The sequence below is a fragment of the Salvelinus sp. IW2-2015 genome, unplaced genomic scaffold, assembly GCF_002910315.2.
Source record: "Salvelinus sp. IW2-2015 unplaced genomic scaffold, ASM291031v2 Un_scaffold356, whole genome shotgun sequence".
In the NCBI taxonomy this organism is placed as follows: Eukaryota; Metazoa; Chordata; class Actinopteri; order Salmoniformes; family Salmonidae; genus Salvelinus; species Salvelinus sp. IW2-2015.
Genome location: NW_019942547.1, coordinates 205,262 through 222,424, shown reverse-complemented (window position 1 = coordinate 222,424; position 17,163 = coordinate 205,262). Strand labels below are relative to the sequence as shown.

At 43.6% G+C, this 17,163-nt stretch overlaps 2 protein-coding genes across 3 annotated transcripts; one reads left to right on the top strand and one right to left on the bottom strand.

The window, feature by feature from the left end:
- The first annotated feature begins 6,653 nt into the window (after positions 1 to 6,653).
- On the top strand, positions 6,654 to 8,758 carry LOC112068279 (voltage-gated monoatomic cation channel TMEM109). 2 transcript variants are annotated; one of them, XM_024135376.2, is made up of 3 exons: positions 6,654 to 7,151; positions 7,391 to 7,481; positions 8,252 to 8,758. In XM_024135376.2, the coding sequence occupies exons 1-3, from the start codon at positions 6,951 to 6,953 to the stop codon at positions 8,608 to 8,610; spliced, it is 651 nt and encodes a 216-aa protein (XP_023991144.1). In that variant the 5' UTR covers positions 6,654 to 6,950; the 3' UTR covers positions 8,611 to 8,758. The 2 variants fall into 2 exon arrangements, with proteins under 2 accessions (XP_023991144.1, XP_023991143.1); XM_024135375.2 differs by having other exon boundaries at positions 6,661 to 7,151; positions 7,379 to 7,481.
- Positions 8,759 to 8,834: 76 nt separating this feature from the next.
- Positions 8,835 to 16,988, bottom strand: LOC139023904 (calcium-binding protein P-like). Its single transcript, XM_070438090.1, has 4 exons — positions 15,683 to 16,988; positions 13,699 to 13,812; positions 12,577 to 12,678; positions 8,835 to 12,427 (listed from the first exon to the last, which is right to left on the bottom strand). The coding sequence occupies exons 1-4, from the start codon at positions 15,815 to 15,817 to the stop codon at positions 12,332 to 12,334; spliced, it is 447 nt and encodes a 148-aa protein (XP_070294191.1). The 5' UTR covers positions 15,818 to 16,988; the 3' UTR covers positions 8,835 to 12,331.
- Between the last annotated feature and the right edge of the window lie 175 nt (positions 16,989 to 17,163).

Genomic DNA, 17,163 nt, shown 5'->3' with positions numbered 1-17,163 from the left:
GTTGAGACTGGGGTTTTGCTGGTACTATTTAATGAAGCTGCCAGTAGAGGACTTGTGAGGCATCTGTTTCTCAAACTTGACACTCTAATGTACTTGTCCTCTTGCTCAGTTGTGCACCGCGGCCTCCCACTCCTCTTTCTATTCTGGTTAGAGCCAGTTTGCGCTGTTCTGTGAAGGGAGTAGTACACAGCGTTGCACGAGATCTTCAGTTTCTTGGCAATTTCTCGCATGGAATAGCCTCCATTTCTCAGAACAAGAATAGACTGATGAGTTCCTGAAGAAAGTTATTTGTTTCTGGCCATTTTGAGCCTGTAATCGAACCCACAAATGCTGATGCTCCAGATACTCAACTAGTCTAAAGAAGGCCAGTTTTATTACTTCTTTAATCAGTATAATTGCAAAAGGGTTTTCTAATGATCAATTAGCCTTTTAAAACAATAAACTTGGATTTGCTATCACAACGTGCCATTGGAACACAGGAGTGATGGTTACTAATAATGGGCCGCTGTACACCTATGTAGATATTCCATAAAAAAAACAACCGTTTCCAGCTACAATAGTCATTTACAACATTAACAATCTCTACACTGTATTTCTGTAGAGGATGCCTGGATATTTCTTTTAAATGCCTTCCTCACCATCTTGAATAAGCATGCCCCATTCAAGAAATTTAGAACCAGGAACAGATATAGCCCTTGGTTCTCTCCTGACCTGACTGCCCTTAACCAACAGAAAAACATCCTATGGCGTTCTGCATTAGCATCGAACAGCCCYCGTGATATGCAACTTTTCAGGGAAGCTAGAAACCAATATACACAGGCAGTTAGAAAAGCCAAGGCTAGCTTTTTCAAGCAGAAATTTGCTTCCTGCAACACAAATTCAAAAAAGTTCTGGGACACTGTAAAGTCCATGGAGAATAAGAACACCTCCTCCCAGCTTCCAACTGCACTGAAGATAGGAAACACTGTCACCACYGACAAATCCACTATAATTGAGAATTTCAATAAGCATTTTTCTAMRGCTGGCCATGCTTTCCACCTGGCTACCCCTACCCCGGTCAACAGCACTGCCCTCCCCTCTGCTACTCGCCCAAGCCTTCCCCATTTCTCTTTCTCCCAAATACAGTCAGTTGATGTTCTGAAAGAGCTGCAAAATCTGGACCCTTACAAATCAGCCGGGCTAGATAATCTGGACCCTTTCTTTCTAAAACTATCTGCTGAAATTGTTGCCACCCCTATTACTAGCCTTTTCAACCTCTCTTTCGTGTCGTCTGAGATTCCCAAAGATTGGAAAGCAGCCTTGGCGGTATCCCCTCTTCAAAGGGGGGGACACTCTTGACCCTAACAGCTACAGACCTAAATCTATCCTACCACTGCCTTTCTAAGTTCTCGAAAGCCAAGTCAACAAACAGATTACCGACCATTTCGAATCCCACCATACCTTCTCCGCTATGCAATCTGTTTCAGAGCTGGTCATGGGTGCACCTCAGCCACGCTCAAGGTCATAAACGATTCTTAACGCCATCGATAGGAAACAATACTGTGCAGCCGTATTCATTGACCTGGCCAAGGCTTTTGACTCTGCAATCACCACATCCTCATCGGCAGACTAGACAGCCTTGGTTTCTCTTATGATTGCCTCGCCTGGTTCACCAACTACTTCTCTGATCGAGTTCAGTGAGTCAAATCGGAGGGTCTGTTGTCCGGGCCTCTGGCAGTCTCTATGGGGTGCACAGGGTTCAATTCTTGGACCGACTCTCTTCTCTGTATACATCAATGATGTCGTCTTGCTGCTGGTGATTCTCTGATCCACCTCTACGCAGACGACACTATTCTGTATACTTCTGGCCTTCTTTTGACACTGTGTTAACAACCCTCCAGGCGAGCTTCAATGCCATACAACTCTCCTTCCGTGGCCTCCAATTGCTCTTAAATACAAGTAAAATAAATGCATGCTCTTCAACCGATCGCTGCTGCACCTGCCCGCCTGTCCAACATCACTACTCTGGACGGCTCTGACTTAGAATATGTGTACAACTACAAATACCTAGGTGTCTGGTTAGACTGTAAACTCTCCTTCCAGACTCACATTAAGCATCTCCAATCCAAAGTTAAATCTAGAATTGGCTTCCTATTCCGCAACAAAGCATCCTTCACTCATGCTGCCAAACATACCCTTGTAAACTGACCATCCTACCAATCCTCGACTTCGGTGATGTCATTTACAAAATAGCCTCCAAAACCCTACTCAATAAATTGGATGCAGTCTATCACAGTGCCATCCGTTTTGTCACCAAAGCCCCATATACTACCCACCACTGCGACCTGTACACTCTCGTTGGCTGGCCCTCGCTTCATCACTCGTCGCCAAACCCACTGGCTCCAGGTCCTACAAGACCCTGCTAGGTAAAGTCCCCCTTATCTCAGCTCGCTGGTCACCTAGGCAGCACCTACCTGTAGCACGCGCTCCAGCAGGTATATCTCTCTGGTCACCCCCAAAACCAATTCTTCCTTTGGCCGCTCTCCTTCCAGTTCTCTGCTGCCAATGACTGGAACGAACTACACAAATTCTGAAACTGGAAACACTTATCTCCCTCACTAGCTTTAAGCACCAGCTGTCAGAGCAGCTCATAGATTACTGCACCTGTACATAGCCCATCTATAATTTAGCCCAAACAACTACCTCTTTACCTACTGTATTTATTTATTTATTTTGCTCCTTTGCACCCCATTATTTCTATCTCTACTTTACACTTTCTTCCACTGCAAACCAACCATTCCAGCGTTTTTTTTTTATTTTTTTTTTACTTGCTATATTGTATTTACTTCGCCAACATGGCCTTTTTATATTTTTATTTATTTATATATATATTTTGTTTGCCTTCACCTCCCTTATCTCACCTCACTTGCTCACATTGTATATAGACAATGTATTATTGACTGTATGTTTGTTTTACTCCATGTGTAACTATGTGTTGTTGTATGTGTCGAACTGCTTTGCTTTATCTTGGCCAGGTCGCAATTGTAAATGAGAACGTGTTCTCAATTTGCCTACCTGGTTAAATAAAGGTTAAATAAATAAATAAATAAAAAAATTCTGATCAATTTTATGTTATTTTAATGGACAAAAAAATTGCTTCTCTTTCAAAAACAAGGACATTTCTAAGTGACCCCAAACTTTTGAACGGTAGTGTACATGATTTTTCTCTCACCTCCCTCTCTTTCCTTCTCTCTGAACATCTCCCTGGTGTCAGAAGGAAAGACGTTTTCATTTGTAATCTGAGTAATTTAGCTACATATCTACCTGTTCTTTCTGACAAGGAATTTTCAGTACACGGAAGACTTCTGCCTAACGGCCACGAATATAGCATCACCATGGTCGTCAACATCCCATTACTTTCACTGACAATTTACAGCCACAGGGTGAACTTTTGTTTTCCTGCCTAAACAACCCAAGGTCTTTACAAATAGTGAAATGAATCTACTGTACCTGGTTGAAGATCAAGTGTATGCACATTCAGATCAATATAGGGCTTTGCTACCACCTAGTGGACATGATCAATTGTAAGACAAGCAAAAAACAAATCTGGCCATTCAACTCAGGCGCCGTCCAACGGTTGTGTTGGTTGGTTGGCATTGGCACCTTGATGAGCAAGCTAGTTTGCTACAGGAACAGTTAGGTGTTTAAAAAGTAACGTAATGACAACGAATTAAGTCCATACAATACATATTTGGTGATACTATAGAAAGGTAACGTGAGCAAGCTACTTTAATTAGTTCACCACTATATGTAGAGGGAAGATAGCTAAGTGCTGCAATTAGCTAGCTAGCTACTAGTAACGTTAGCAGAGTAGGTAGATAGCTCGGTAGCTTTGATATTTTACCCATTCTGCGTGTTTATCTATTGTAATACACACCACCTGTTCTTTGTCACAGCTATGGAGAGAACCCCAGCGAGGGATCTCTGAGCAAATGAAAAATTAAAACAAGTATTTCTTATTGGACAAGTTCAGGTAGTCTCCATATCCTCAAAGTTTCGGCCCATTTGCTTACATTTCGTGCCTAGTGAATACAGTCCTGATGTACTCAAATGGGGTAGACAGAAGGAAAGATGTGAGGCATAAAGTCCTGTGGGCAGTATGGGGCCACCCTCTGGTAAGAACCAGGGTCATATTTACTCACTAGGCACTAAACTGTAGCAAACAGTCCGAAATGGTACTATCTGAACTTGTGCAATAAGAAACACTTGTTTACGTTTTCCCTTGCACAATGTTTTGAGACGTTTTTCTACAGTGCGACCCTGCTCATCTCAGGGTGGGGTAGGAGAGGTAAAAGAGATCTTAATTGAGACCACCAAAGCACTGTAGCAACTGGACCGTTATGACTCCTAAGTGTTTTTACTCTACAGTTAGGGTTTCAGCATCATCCTCGACGTACCACCACTAAATCTGACAATGGAAATGAATGTCATTTTTCCTAATTCACCTTCTAGTTCGATCTACTCCTCCCACTTACCTCAGCTCTCTTCTCATGTCCTCTCTCCTGCTCTTCTCTCTTTCCTCCCCTCCCACCCAGGAGATAGATATCTGGGGCCCGTGAAGGCAACATGTTGAGGATCATGCTGGCGTTCCAACCCGTCTTCACCAAGCAGCTCACCACCAAGCTGGCCTACCTGACCTGCAAGGCTCAAGCCCAGAGGAACAAGTAAAGAAAGAAGACCCTGATATGTGTCCTAAATGGCACCCTATACCCTAGTGCACTACTTTTGACTAGGACCATAGGGAATAAAATAAACACTACTTTTCACCGGGGCCTGTGATAACACTTGAATAAATACACTTTGATTTCACGTATTTTGTTCATACAGTTATTTTAGTTATATTGTATGTGATATATAGGCCTACTGCTACTACATTTTTTAAAGTTTTTGAACAAATAGACAACAGGAGATGAGAGTATGAAAATAAAGGTTGGTATAAAATAAAAAAACATTTGGGGCTGTCAACTGCCAAACTGTGTTGAACGTGGCAGATAGAAATGACATGAACAGAGCTAATGTGAATCCTTATTCTGCATGTCAGTTCAATCGGAACGTTCCAAAACGTTGCGACCTGCTGAACGTGCCAAACGATAAGCTATTTCATGTCGACTTCTTGACAGTAGGTGGCGGGTGTACCCTACTTCCCTTTTTCTGCTCGGTTGGCAGGTTTTACGTTTCAGGAATTCCATCCAGTCTACGCGAACCCTCATTTAAATTGCAAATAGAAGGCTAGGGCAAGGTAACTTGATTTTAGCCTGATCGAAGAAAATAAACAGTGATGTGAAGAAGATAATGAAGGAATAATAATTATGGATCAATATGTTAGTAATCAGTTTTATTCTTGTCTCGCAGTGTCTACAAATGGTTCAAAGGTTCCGATGAATGGGAAGACAGGAGCAGGTGTATTTATTCCTGAGTTCGATGTTAATCTATGCAAGTCTAAAAAATTATTTGTCTGTATGTTCAACATACACGTGTGCGATAATTGTTGGATTGCAATGAATAGAGGGGTGGGTATAATTTGTGGAACGTTCCAACAGGAATCTGTCACAAAAACTTTGTAAAGTACAAGGTTGCCAACAAACAACGCATACAAAGTAGCATGATCAATTCAACTAGCTGACGAATAGGCATCAACTCACCACGTAGCTTGTTCTTGATATTTGTCCATAGGCTACCAGAGTGAGGACAGACATTTTACGGAATAAACGTGGTGAGTGAAAAACTGAATTAAATAGCCCACTCCCTACCTGGTATCTCATTCTGCCGCTATACAACTTTGTATGCGTTGTTTGTTGACAACCTTGTCATTTACGAAGTTTTTGGAACAGATTCCTGTTGGAACGTTCCACAAATTATACCCACCCGATAGAGGAGGGGAAACCAAGAAGAGTAGTAATATGCTGGGACTCTGCATCAGTTTTGTGTAGTTTAAGATCTGGAAAGTCAGAACGTGAGGATTTATGGTTAGAAATAATGATGCAGTTTGTTGGGGTTACAAATACATGGTATTGCTATTTAGTTCAGTTGAATTCCGGCTCATACAGGAGTTTATGGAAATTATATAGTAGATATAATTGCAAAAAGAACAGTGGAAAGTACTATTGTGGATATACAGGTGCAGTTGGGTAGAGGAGAAATTAAAACATTGATTCGAAAAATTGGTTACTGGCAGAGACAATGGGATGAAAGTAGTAAGGGCAGACATTTTTATTGTACAAGGAAATCTGTATGGGAGATAGTGTCATATAATGAGAACAGAAGGGAGGAGGTTATGTTGTGTAGGATGAGATTCGGGCATATGGGATTGAATTTATCTTTGAAATTGATTGGGAAAATGGTACTGGAATGTGTAATGGCTATACGGTAGAGGAAACGGTTGAACATGTATTACCATTTTGTGAAATGTGTGTAGAAAGGGACAGGTTGTTTGACAGGGTCAGAGGTTGGACGGGAGTGGGTGGTATTTTGGGTGGGGGTGATGGGAGTAGTGAGGTTTGTACAGAGTTATTTTATTAGAAATCCAGGGTTAGTTAAGAGAATATAGTGGTATGATAGGTTGTCACACTCCAGTACAGTAGGTGGCGGTGTATGCAATTGTCAGTTCATTGCGATTCGCCAATAAAACTTATGATGAAAAAGAAAGGCAACGCAACTACTGTAGTACGTTTTGAGTTGGCCTGCCTACTTGCAATATCCTGGAAACTGCCGTTAGAAACTGATTTTTTCCCCCCTTGCTATATATAAGACAGGCTACATTGTAGCCAATGCGTTTCTGTCCGTAGAGTGGCCAGTTTAGATTGTTGTAGCATATGGTTTTGCAGTGAAACTATATTCAACTAAATTTAAAGACGTTGGATTTTTTTTATTTTATTGTAATTGTTTGACTTTACATAAAGGCGTCTGAAAAAATGAAAGTGTCTTTCGTCGTGTGTGTGCTGAGCACCGTGGTCGTTTCTTGTTCGGGAGAAAATAGTCGCTTCGAGAAGTCATTCAACTATTCCCCGGGAATGATGCAAGTCCTCCGGGAGACGCTCACGGATTTGTCCGAGGAGGCGCACGGTTACCTGGTTCACCTTGTCGGGGCAAGGTCCGTTGAAACTGCACAGAAGGTGAGGAACAAATAATAGCCTGCTCTTAAGTTAAATTTAACAGTAGTTCGAATCATAAATTCGTAGTCTAATGATGTCAGTTCTTTTGTCGAATTATGTAGGTTCAAGTACCAACAAGTCGGCCATATACGGGAATCCTTATGCACGCTTGTTTTAGTTCCGTATTTAGTGACCCATGTGTTTGCCTCAAACAGAAGCCTCTATCAACTCTCTCTCGACCTTATCAGTGTTTCTTTCAGGTGGTCAAGTATATAGCTGAGGCAGCGGCCAGTGGAGCGAATGTGGTTATGAAGTACCTCGCCCAGTTCCTGATGGCAGCAGGAGTTGATGGTAAAGAGCTGCTGCTCTAGGATCATTCATTATAATATTAAAGGCAAAACTGATGTTAGATCAGCACTCCTATTCCCACTTTAGGAATACAGGCCCAGGAAGCTATTGCAATACTCTAGTCAGTCACCAACACTGTTCCCAGAGAGCTAAAGCATGTCATGTGCCGGCTTTTGTTTCAGCCCAGCACTAACACACCTAATCAATGTCTTGATGAGCAGTTGACTAGTTGGATCGGGTGTGTTAGAGCAGGGCTGGAGCAAAAACCTGCACAACCTGTGGCTCCCCAGGACCAGGGTTGATAACCAGTACACTATTCAATAATGGAACAGACAGTTGTCAATACAAAAATAATAATTTCAAATAAATCATTCTATTGATTGATCCCACATCATGCAACATCAACACACAACCCATATACAGTACAATGGTACACTCACATTGTCCTTTACTGTAATTGTTCTCTGTAGACACACAACACAAAACCGGATGAAAGTCTGACCTGCCAAGGGAGCCCTTTACCCACTGACAGACATGCCCTGGATTAGGTGTGTGCGCCAGATGGGAAAACCTTTTTCTCCACATTGCCAACAGTAACCTACTAGGCTTTGTGACTATAACTACCGGTACAATAATTACATAGCAACATACTAAGACCACATTTTTGCCAAGTCTTGGAATGGAGACAAGTAAAGGGAGCATTTTAAGATTGCTAGGCCAGAAAATGCACTAATGCACCAATCATGTTGTGTATCTTTCTTTCTCTCCTCCAGTTGAAATGCCTGTTAACAGTATCACCCCAGATGCTGTGGTCTATATCGGTCAGTGGCTTCTGCTGGCTCTCATTGGCTACTGGCTGCTGTCCCTGGCCTTCCGATTGGTGGCGTCCACTCTGAGGCGGGTCCTGTGGCTACTGAAGCTGGGTGTGGTTTTAGGACTGTTTTGCCTGATCCTAAGTGACCGCAGTGCTGGAACAGAGACTACGGCGCTGCGATTGGCCGGCCTGGTGAGCGTCTGCGTCCTATTGGGTATCGGGCATTCTGGAACCGGGGGCGACAAAACCTACCTGGAGGATCAAGTGAGGGTGCTAGAGAGACGAGTGAGAGAAATGGAGAGGAGGAAAGAGAAGTGAGGGGTGGATGGATGGGAACTGAAAGGCCTTGTTTTGTACATTAATCTAGGTCTAGGATCGTAACAAGGACGTTGTACAAAGTTTTGTTAAAAAAATTAATAATTGGTATCGTTTTGCATAATGAAGCACTTTGCCTTTTTCATAAACATCTCTTAGTTAATTTGTGTGTGAAACAGAATTGACAGCAATATATGATTAGCTTGTTTTAAAGGAAACAGACAGAGTATGGTCTTTTCTGTTTATTGAGGTGGATATATGCATGTCCTACAGACTATTCTACTATAAATGCTTTTGATATTCGTAGAATAGAAACACTAAACATTCCATGTCTAATGATATGGCGTTGGAAATCATATTTTCTTCATGTCTACACTGATCACCTTTCATTCTCACTCCTTTCCAGTTATGGCGGCATACAACACAAACGAGTTCTCAGATAAAACAAACGGATACACACTTCCTATTACCTACATTTGAGATCTGTCCATTCCTTTTAAAGCGTGTGCCTGTAGGGGGATGAGACAGTTGGTGAGAAAAGCAGTTCTGGAAGAACGTTTTAAAAGTGACTCAAAGTTTAAGCGTGATCAAGCGGCATTATACCCTGATGAAGACAGCTTGGCTGTCGAAACGTTGGATATTACATTTGCATCTGAGCTCCTAGAGTGTGCGGCTCTCCTTTTGTTTTCAAGTTTCCTAATGAATGTACCCCTGGTCAGCTCAAGGGGACAGGAAAAATAATTTTACATGATTAGATTCAGGGACAGGTCATTTCCTGACCATATAACCAGAACAGGAAAAACTCTTGACCTTCTCCAATTGAGATTATCCCCTTGACCAACTAGGGCCAGGAGTTTTTCCTGTTCTGGTTACATACTATTTCAGCCAATGTTATAATGCAGGCACTGGAAGGTAGTTCATTAGGGTCACGTTGCAGAAGGAAATGTTCCATAGCTTCAATACTGCCCTCGTGTGGAATATTTGTGTATAACGACTCAACATCAAAAGTAACTAACAAGGTATTCTCAGGGAGAGGATCAAGAGATTCAATGATAGAGATCATACTGCTGGTGTCCTTTACAAAGGAGGGGAGCTGTTCTGCGAGTGGTCTAATAAAAAAGTAAACAAAAGTAGATAGAGGGGCTGTTACTGCATCAATGCCCGCTACAATAGGGCGCCCTGGAGGTTTTGTAACATGTTTGTGTTATTTCTACAAAGTATAGAAGGTGGCAATTTTCTTCTAGATTGTACACTCATTAGGAACCTAAAGGAAGCAACCAGGTTGTAACGGGTAGGGACTAACTTAATTTTCCCCCAAAAAATAAATGCTCGTTTCCATTGCATAAAGTTTTTCTACTGTTTGCTTCATTGTGCACTTATGAATACACCCCAGGACAATCTCCCCTTGGCAGAGGAGATGAAGGCACTGGATGCGTTTGCGTGGTAAGGCTTAAGCAAACGACGAGATGAAATTCGAGGAGTGAAATCGGGGGAGGAGTAACTGCGACAGCCTAAAGTTGGACACGTGGTTTTACAACAAATCTCAGATGAACATAGCAGTGTTGCCATTGTTAGAAAAGTATTTCTTTATAAACGTTAAAATAATCATGTCTCCAACTCCCATATCACACAATCATAATTTGAAATCATGTGTGTACATTGTACAAACAATGAGAGAGAGACTCATGTCACATTCATTTTGTATATATCCACTGTATACATAAATCAAGGCAAAGTTGGTTCCTGTTTCAGTCATGTCTTTGGTCACGTTCGTGTGGGTCAAACAAAAACAGCCTAATGATTGGTTGACAATAGAGCATCCCACAATGCAGGTGACGGCTGCAGGATGAAGTTGGCGAAGAGCAACTGCAGAAACTTGCAGTCAAAACTTCATGACCTTTGATCACATGGTTTTTGTCAAGTTCATGCAGTCGATATGTAGGCACAAGTGGGATCATTTTTATCCCCATAATGCATCACACTTTGAAAAGGTGGTGACCAACGATGGCCACCGACTTGACAAAAGTGATCCGCTCGAACGCGCCCACTGCCTGTAAAACCTTCAGGAGTGCTTCATTATTTAAAATACATTAAATAGGATTTTATATTTAAATACCAAAATGTGCCTTCTTTTAAACCAAGACATGTGTTGCAAATGGCACCCTATAGTACACTACTTTTGAGGGGAATGCAGACGATGTATAACATCTTAATAAAATAGTGCCCTCCCAGTGTATTAATAAACTGCCTAAACAGTTATTTGACTCTACTGTTGAAATGAGTAGTTTCATATGTAGAACTAAAATGATGCACCATGCATATAATGACAAACAGCTATACTTTGGCATGGAAAGGCATTTCTGATCGTATTTGCACATATATATATATATACACACACACACACAAACAACTGTTTAAATATACACAACAGGAAGTAGCTACCTGACTGGCGGAGAGCTTTGCTTGGTCTACCCTGAGTGGATGAGGAGTTGTCCTAGCGCCTTCTGATTGTATGATTAGGAGTGATGAGGGTTCTGATTGGATTATGATACACTTAGAAAAACATTTCCAAAAAGGTTCTTCGGCTGTCCCTATTTTTGGTTCCAGGTAGAACCCTTTTTGGTTCCAGTAGAACCCTGAAAGGCAGTTATCGGTTGTGTTCCTCTCCTCAGACGTTGCTGACGAATGCCAGTTCTTACAACTCTCGGATAGCTATTTTACGTATCAGCTAACCATATGTTATAGCCATCGGGTGCCCGACGGCACAGTCGATGCCGTGGCACGCCACCATTGGCTGATGCATGCAATGTCTCAGCAGGGGAACACGACCAGTGTTTGATAGATGCCATACATTAAATTGGTGGAAGCCCTCAATGGCGCTGCCCATGCCAATACTGCCTTTTGGCCACTAGAGGCCTCTCATTCTCTATGGGCTACACACTGGCTACATTCCAAATCTCTTGTCCACTCCACTTCTAAAAAATAAATGGACTGGGAATATGGTGGAAACTCCCTCAAGCCATTTTTTGCACCAATCCAATGCTTAAATGCTTGAGAGGAAGTGAGTCAGCGCACACTTCTGGAGAAGGGTAGGGATCATGGCCTCTGATTCGGTTTCAGACAAGTTTTTTCCCCCCCAGACATTTTGACTGACTTCATCACAGCTATACAGGAAATAGTCATTTTAAATGATCTCCTTTCCTTCACTAATATCCCATTTACACAGAGACAAAAACCCTTCTTTTTACATTTGGTTACTTTCTTTTTTGTATATGTGAAAGGGGTAGGGAGTAAAAAGAAAACATGGGTACATTTAAACCACCTCGAGACCTAGTAATGAAACCTGTTTTTTCACAGACCCTGTAACCAAAAAACAGGTATCTGAGAATGGATCTGTTTTTTGCAGGGAAATTCATTAACACTTCCATTGTTTAACACCTCCCTAATTTGAATGGCAAACAGGCCCCATGGTTTTTAAAAGGTATAATAATAGGTCTTATGTCAGAAAACAGTACAACACCAGAAAAGGCTGGATAGGGGAACTGAGGGGCAATGTCTAGGTCACAGTTACATCTACAACATACTGCTTCCTCTCCTATCCCTACCCATTTATAGAAGTGGTCACAGTCAAGGAGAGGAGAAAAGGAAGCCATTGCACCGTATTCGGGACGGAGCCGTGGCAACATTACTCAGGCCGCTCCCGATTGGACCGACGACAGGCGTTCTACAGGAAGTTGGTGGGGGCGTTTTTCCCTGTGTCAATGTTGACCTGGAAGGCTCCGTCTGTGGAGTGCAGAGCTTCAGAGGCGGGCGGGGGGACCTGGGGGGGAGGAGGGAGGGAACAATGTCAGAAGGTGTGTGTGTGTGTGTGTGTGTGTGTGTGTGTGTGTGTGTGTGTGGTGGTGTGGTGTGTGTATATATGTATGTGAGAGGGTGTATGTGTGTATGAGAGAGTGAGTGAGGACTGACCTGGGGTGGTGGATGGGCAAGGAGGGGATCAGCAGGAGACATGTTCTCCATCTTTATCTCCTCCTTCCCTGAGGGGCGCTGTACATCACCGGGCGCATACCCCTGAAACACACACAGTTAACGCAAGCTTCCACACACACACACACACATACTAACTACACTCTGAGAGGAGAAGGATCACAATCAGAGGAGCCACAAGGGTACTGGTCGGGTGGCCCACTCTACTGTTAGTGGTCAGAGGAGCCACAGGTTACTGGTCGGGCGGCCCACTCTACTGTTAGTGGTCAGAGGAGCCACAGGGTACTGGTCGGGCGGCCCACTCTACTTGTAGTGGTCAGAGGAGCCACAGGGTACTGGTCGGGCGGCCCACTCTACTGTTAGTGGTCGGAGGAGCCACAGGGTACTGGTCGGGCGGCCCACTCTACTGTTAGCGGTCGGAGGAGCCACAGGGTACTGGTCGGGCGGCCCACTCTACTGTTAGCGGTCAGAGGAGCCACAGGGTACTGGTTGGGCGGCCCACTCTACCGTTAGTGGTCAGAGGAGCCACAGGGTACTGGTTGGGCGGCCCACTCTACCGTTAAGTGATCAGAGGAGCCACAGGGGTACTGGTTGGGCGGCCACTCTACTGTTAGTGGTCAGAGGAGCCACAGGGTACTGGTCGGGCGGCCCACTCTACTGTTAGTGATCAGAGGAGCCACGGGTACTGGTCGGGCGGCCCACTCTACTGTTAGTGGTCAGAGGAGCCACAGGGTACTGGTTGGGCGGCCCACTCTACTGTTAGTGGTCAGAGGGGAGGCAGAGTTAGATCGTGGAACAGACAGAAGAGGAGTAGGGGCTGATTTGTAGAGTTGAGTTGTGTAGAATAGAATTGAATAGGGTAGACTAGCATAGAGTGGAATAGAACAGAGTACACTCTTAGTACATTATTTTCTATGTAGAACCTTGAAGGGTATAGGATAATCTTTTTGGTTCCAGGTAGAACCTTTCTACAGAGGGTTGTACATGGAATGCAAAAGGGTTCTACTGAAACCAAAAAAGCGCTCTTGTATGGGGACAGCCGAAGAACCTTTTTGGAACCCTTTTTTCTAAGAGTGTAGAGTAGGGTAGAGTATAAATCCCTACCATCGGAGGAACACCAGGGTTGTACTGTGGCTGGTTTGGTGGTGGGCCATTCCACTGTGGGGGCTGGGCAGGGGGGTACAATAGGGTCCTGGGGGGGTAGCCTGGGTTGAAGCACTGAAACAACCAACAACAAAACAACACTGTCACACTCCATCTTCCTTATTTCTTCTCTTGAGGAGTTTCACACCCTGACAGGGGGACTATGAGGGTTTCCTAACAATAACCATAACAACTGCTGATATAATGAACAGATGGAGAGAGAGGAGAGATGGACTCACTGGTTGGGGTAAGAGAGAGAGAGAGAGAGAGAGAGGATGTTGGGGTAGATATACAGTGGGGAGAACAAGTATTTGATACACTGCCGATTTTGCAGGTTTTCCTACTTACAAAGCATGTAGAGGTCTGTAATTTTTATCATAGGTACACTTCACTATGAGAGACGGAATCTAAAAACAAAAATCAGAAAATCACATTGTATGATTTTTAAGTAATTAATTTGCATTTTATTGCATGACATAGTATTGATACATCAGAAAAGCAGAACTTAATATTTGGTACAGAAACCTTTGTTTGCAATTACAGAGTCATACGTTTCCTGTAGTTCTTGACTAGGTTTGCACACACTGCAGCAGGGATTTTGGCCCACTCCTCCCCAACAAATCTTCTCCAGATCTTTCAGGTTTCGGGGCTGTCGCTGGGCAATACGGACTTTCAGCTCCCTCCAAAGATTTTCTATTGGGTTCAGGTCTGGAGACTGGCTAGGCCACTCAGGACCTTGAGATGCTTCTTACGGAGCCACTCCTTAGTTGCCATGGCTGTGTGCTTTGTGTCATTGTCATGCTGGAAGACCAGCCACGACCCCTCTTCAATGCTCTTACTGAGGGAAGGAGGTTGTTGGCCAAGATCTCGCGATACGATGGCCCCATCCATCCTCCCCTCAATACGTGCAGTCGTCCTGTCCCTTTGCAGAAAAGCATCCCCAAAGAATGATGTTTCCACCTCATATGCTTCACGTTGGGATGGTGTTCTTGGGGTTGTACTCATACTTCTTCTTCTCCTCCAAACACGGCGAGTGGAGTTAGACCAAAAAGCTCTATTTTTGTCTCATCAGACCACATGACCTTCTCCCATTCCTCTCTGGATCATCCAGATGTCATTGGCAAACTTCAGACAGGCCTGGACATGCACTGGCTTAAGCAGGGGGACCTTGCGTGCCTGCAGGATTTTAATCCATGACGGCGTAGTGTGTTACTAATGGTTTTCTTTGAGACTGTGGTCCCAGCTCTTCCAGGTCATTGACCAGGTCCTGCCGTGTAGTTCTGGCTGATCCCTCACCTTCCTCATGATCATTGATGCCCCACGAGGTGAAATCTTGCATGGAGCCCCAGACCGAGGGTGATTGACCGTCATCTTGAACTTCTTCCATTTCTAATAATTGCGCCAACAGTTGTTTCCTTCTCACCAAGCTGCTTGCCTATTGTCCTGTAGCCCATCCCAGCTTGTGCAGTTCTACAATTTTATCCCTGATGTCTCTTACACAGCTTCTCTGGTCTTGCCATTGTGGAGAGGTTGGAATCTGTTTGATTGAGTGTGTGGACAGTGTCTTTTATACAGGTAACGAGTTCAAACAGGTGCAGTTAATACAGGTATGAGTGGAGAACAGGAGGGCTTCTTAAAGAAAAACTAACAGGTCTGTGAGAGCCGGAATTCTTACTGGTTGGTAGGTGATCAAATACTTATGTCATGCAATAAAATGCAAATTAATTATTTAAAAATCATACAATGTGATTTTCTGGATTTTTGTTTTAGATTCCGTCTCTCACAGTTGAAGTGTACCTATGATAAAAATGACAGACCTCTACATGCTTTGTAAGTAGGAAAACCTGCAAAATCGGCAGTGTATCAAATACTTGTTCTCCCCACTGTATATATATAGAGAGAGAGAAAATAGTGAAGGTGAGAGAGGAGAGATGGATGGACTCACTGGTTGAGGTGGGGGTCCGGTCCATTGAGGCTGGCCTGGCATCCCAGGGTTGTGGGGAGGGTAAACCTGAGGGTAACCTCCCTGTACATGGAGGAGCACCACAGTTCCCTCAGTAAAACAGAGGGACTCAAACATACAAACACTATTGGTGTTGTGATTATGTTGTGTAGTTGTGATTATGTTGTATGTTCTTGGATGCTATTTTTACATATCCGCACTCCTGCCTACACAATTAACCCTCGTGGGATAAATCAAGTATTTTGAATTGAATACTATATGCGATATACTCATACAAGTACTGTACATAAACAGATACTAACATGGACAACCACAGTTCCCAAAGTTAGATAGAAGGACTTATATACTCAACACATTATGGTTCATGACAAGACAAAGATAAGAAAACGACACACACACACACATACAGTCGTGGCCAAAAGTTGAGAATGACACAAATATTAATTTTCAAAGTCTGCTGCCTCAGTTTGTATTATGGCAATTTGCATATACTCCAGAATGTTATGAAGAGTGATCAGCTGAATTGCAACGTCCCTCTTTGCCATGCAAATGAACTGAATCCCCAAAAAACATTTCCACTGCATTTCAGCCCTGCCACAAAAGGACCAGCTGACATCATGTCAGTGATTCTCTCATTAACACAGGTGTGAGTGTTGACGAGAACAAGGCTGGAGATCACTCTGTCATGCTGATTGAGTTTGAATAACAGACTGGAAGCTTCAAAAGGAGGGTGGTGCTTGGAATCATTGTTCTTCCTTTGTCAACCATGGTTACCTACAAGGAAACACGTGCCGTCATCATTGCTTTGCACAAAAAGGGCTTCACAGGCAAGGATATTGCTGCCAGTAAGATTGCACCTAAATCAACCATTTATCGGATCACCAAGAATTTCAAGGAGAGTGGTTCAATTGTTGTGAAGGCGGCTCCAGGGCACCCAAGAAAGTCCAGCAAGCCCAATCTCCTAAAGTTGATTCAGCTGCGGGATCGGGGCACCACCAGTACAAAGCTTGCTCAGGAATTGCAGCAGGCAGGTGCGAGTGCATCTGCACGCACAGTGAGGCAAAGACTTTTGGAGGATGGCCTGGTGTCAAGAAGGGCAGCAAAGAAGCCACTTCTCTCCAGGAAAAACATCTGGGACAGACTGATATTCTGCAAAAGGTACAGGGATTGGTCTGCTGAGGACTGGGGTAAAGTCATTTTCTCTGATGAATCCCCTTTCCAATTGTTTGAGGCATCCGGAAAAAAGCTTGTCCGGAGAAGACAAGGTGAGCGCTACCATCAGTCCTGTGTCATGTCAACAGTAAAGCATGCACCTGAGACCATTCATGTGTGGGGTTGTTCTCAGCCAGGGAGTGGGCTCACTCGCAATTGATGGAGCGACCTTTGCCATAAATAGGCAAAATGTATAACTAAGTGGCTCGGGGAACAAAACATAGATATTCTGGTCCTCCACAATGGTTCAG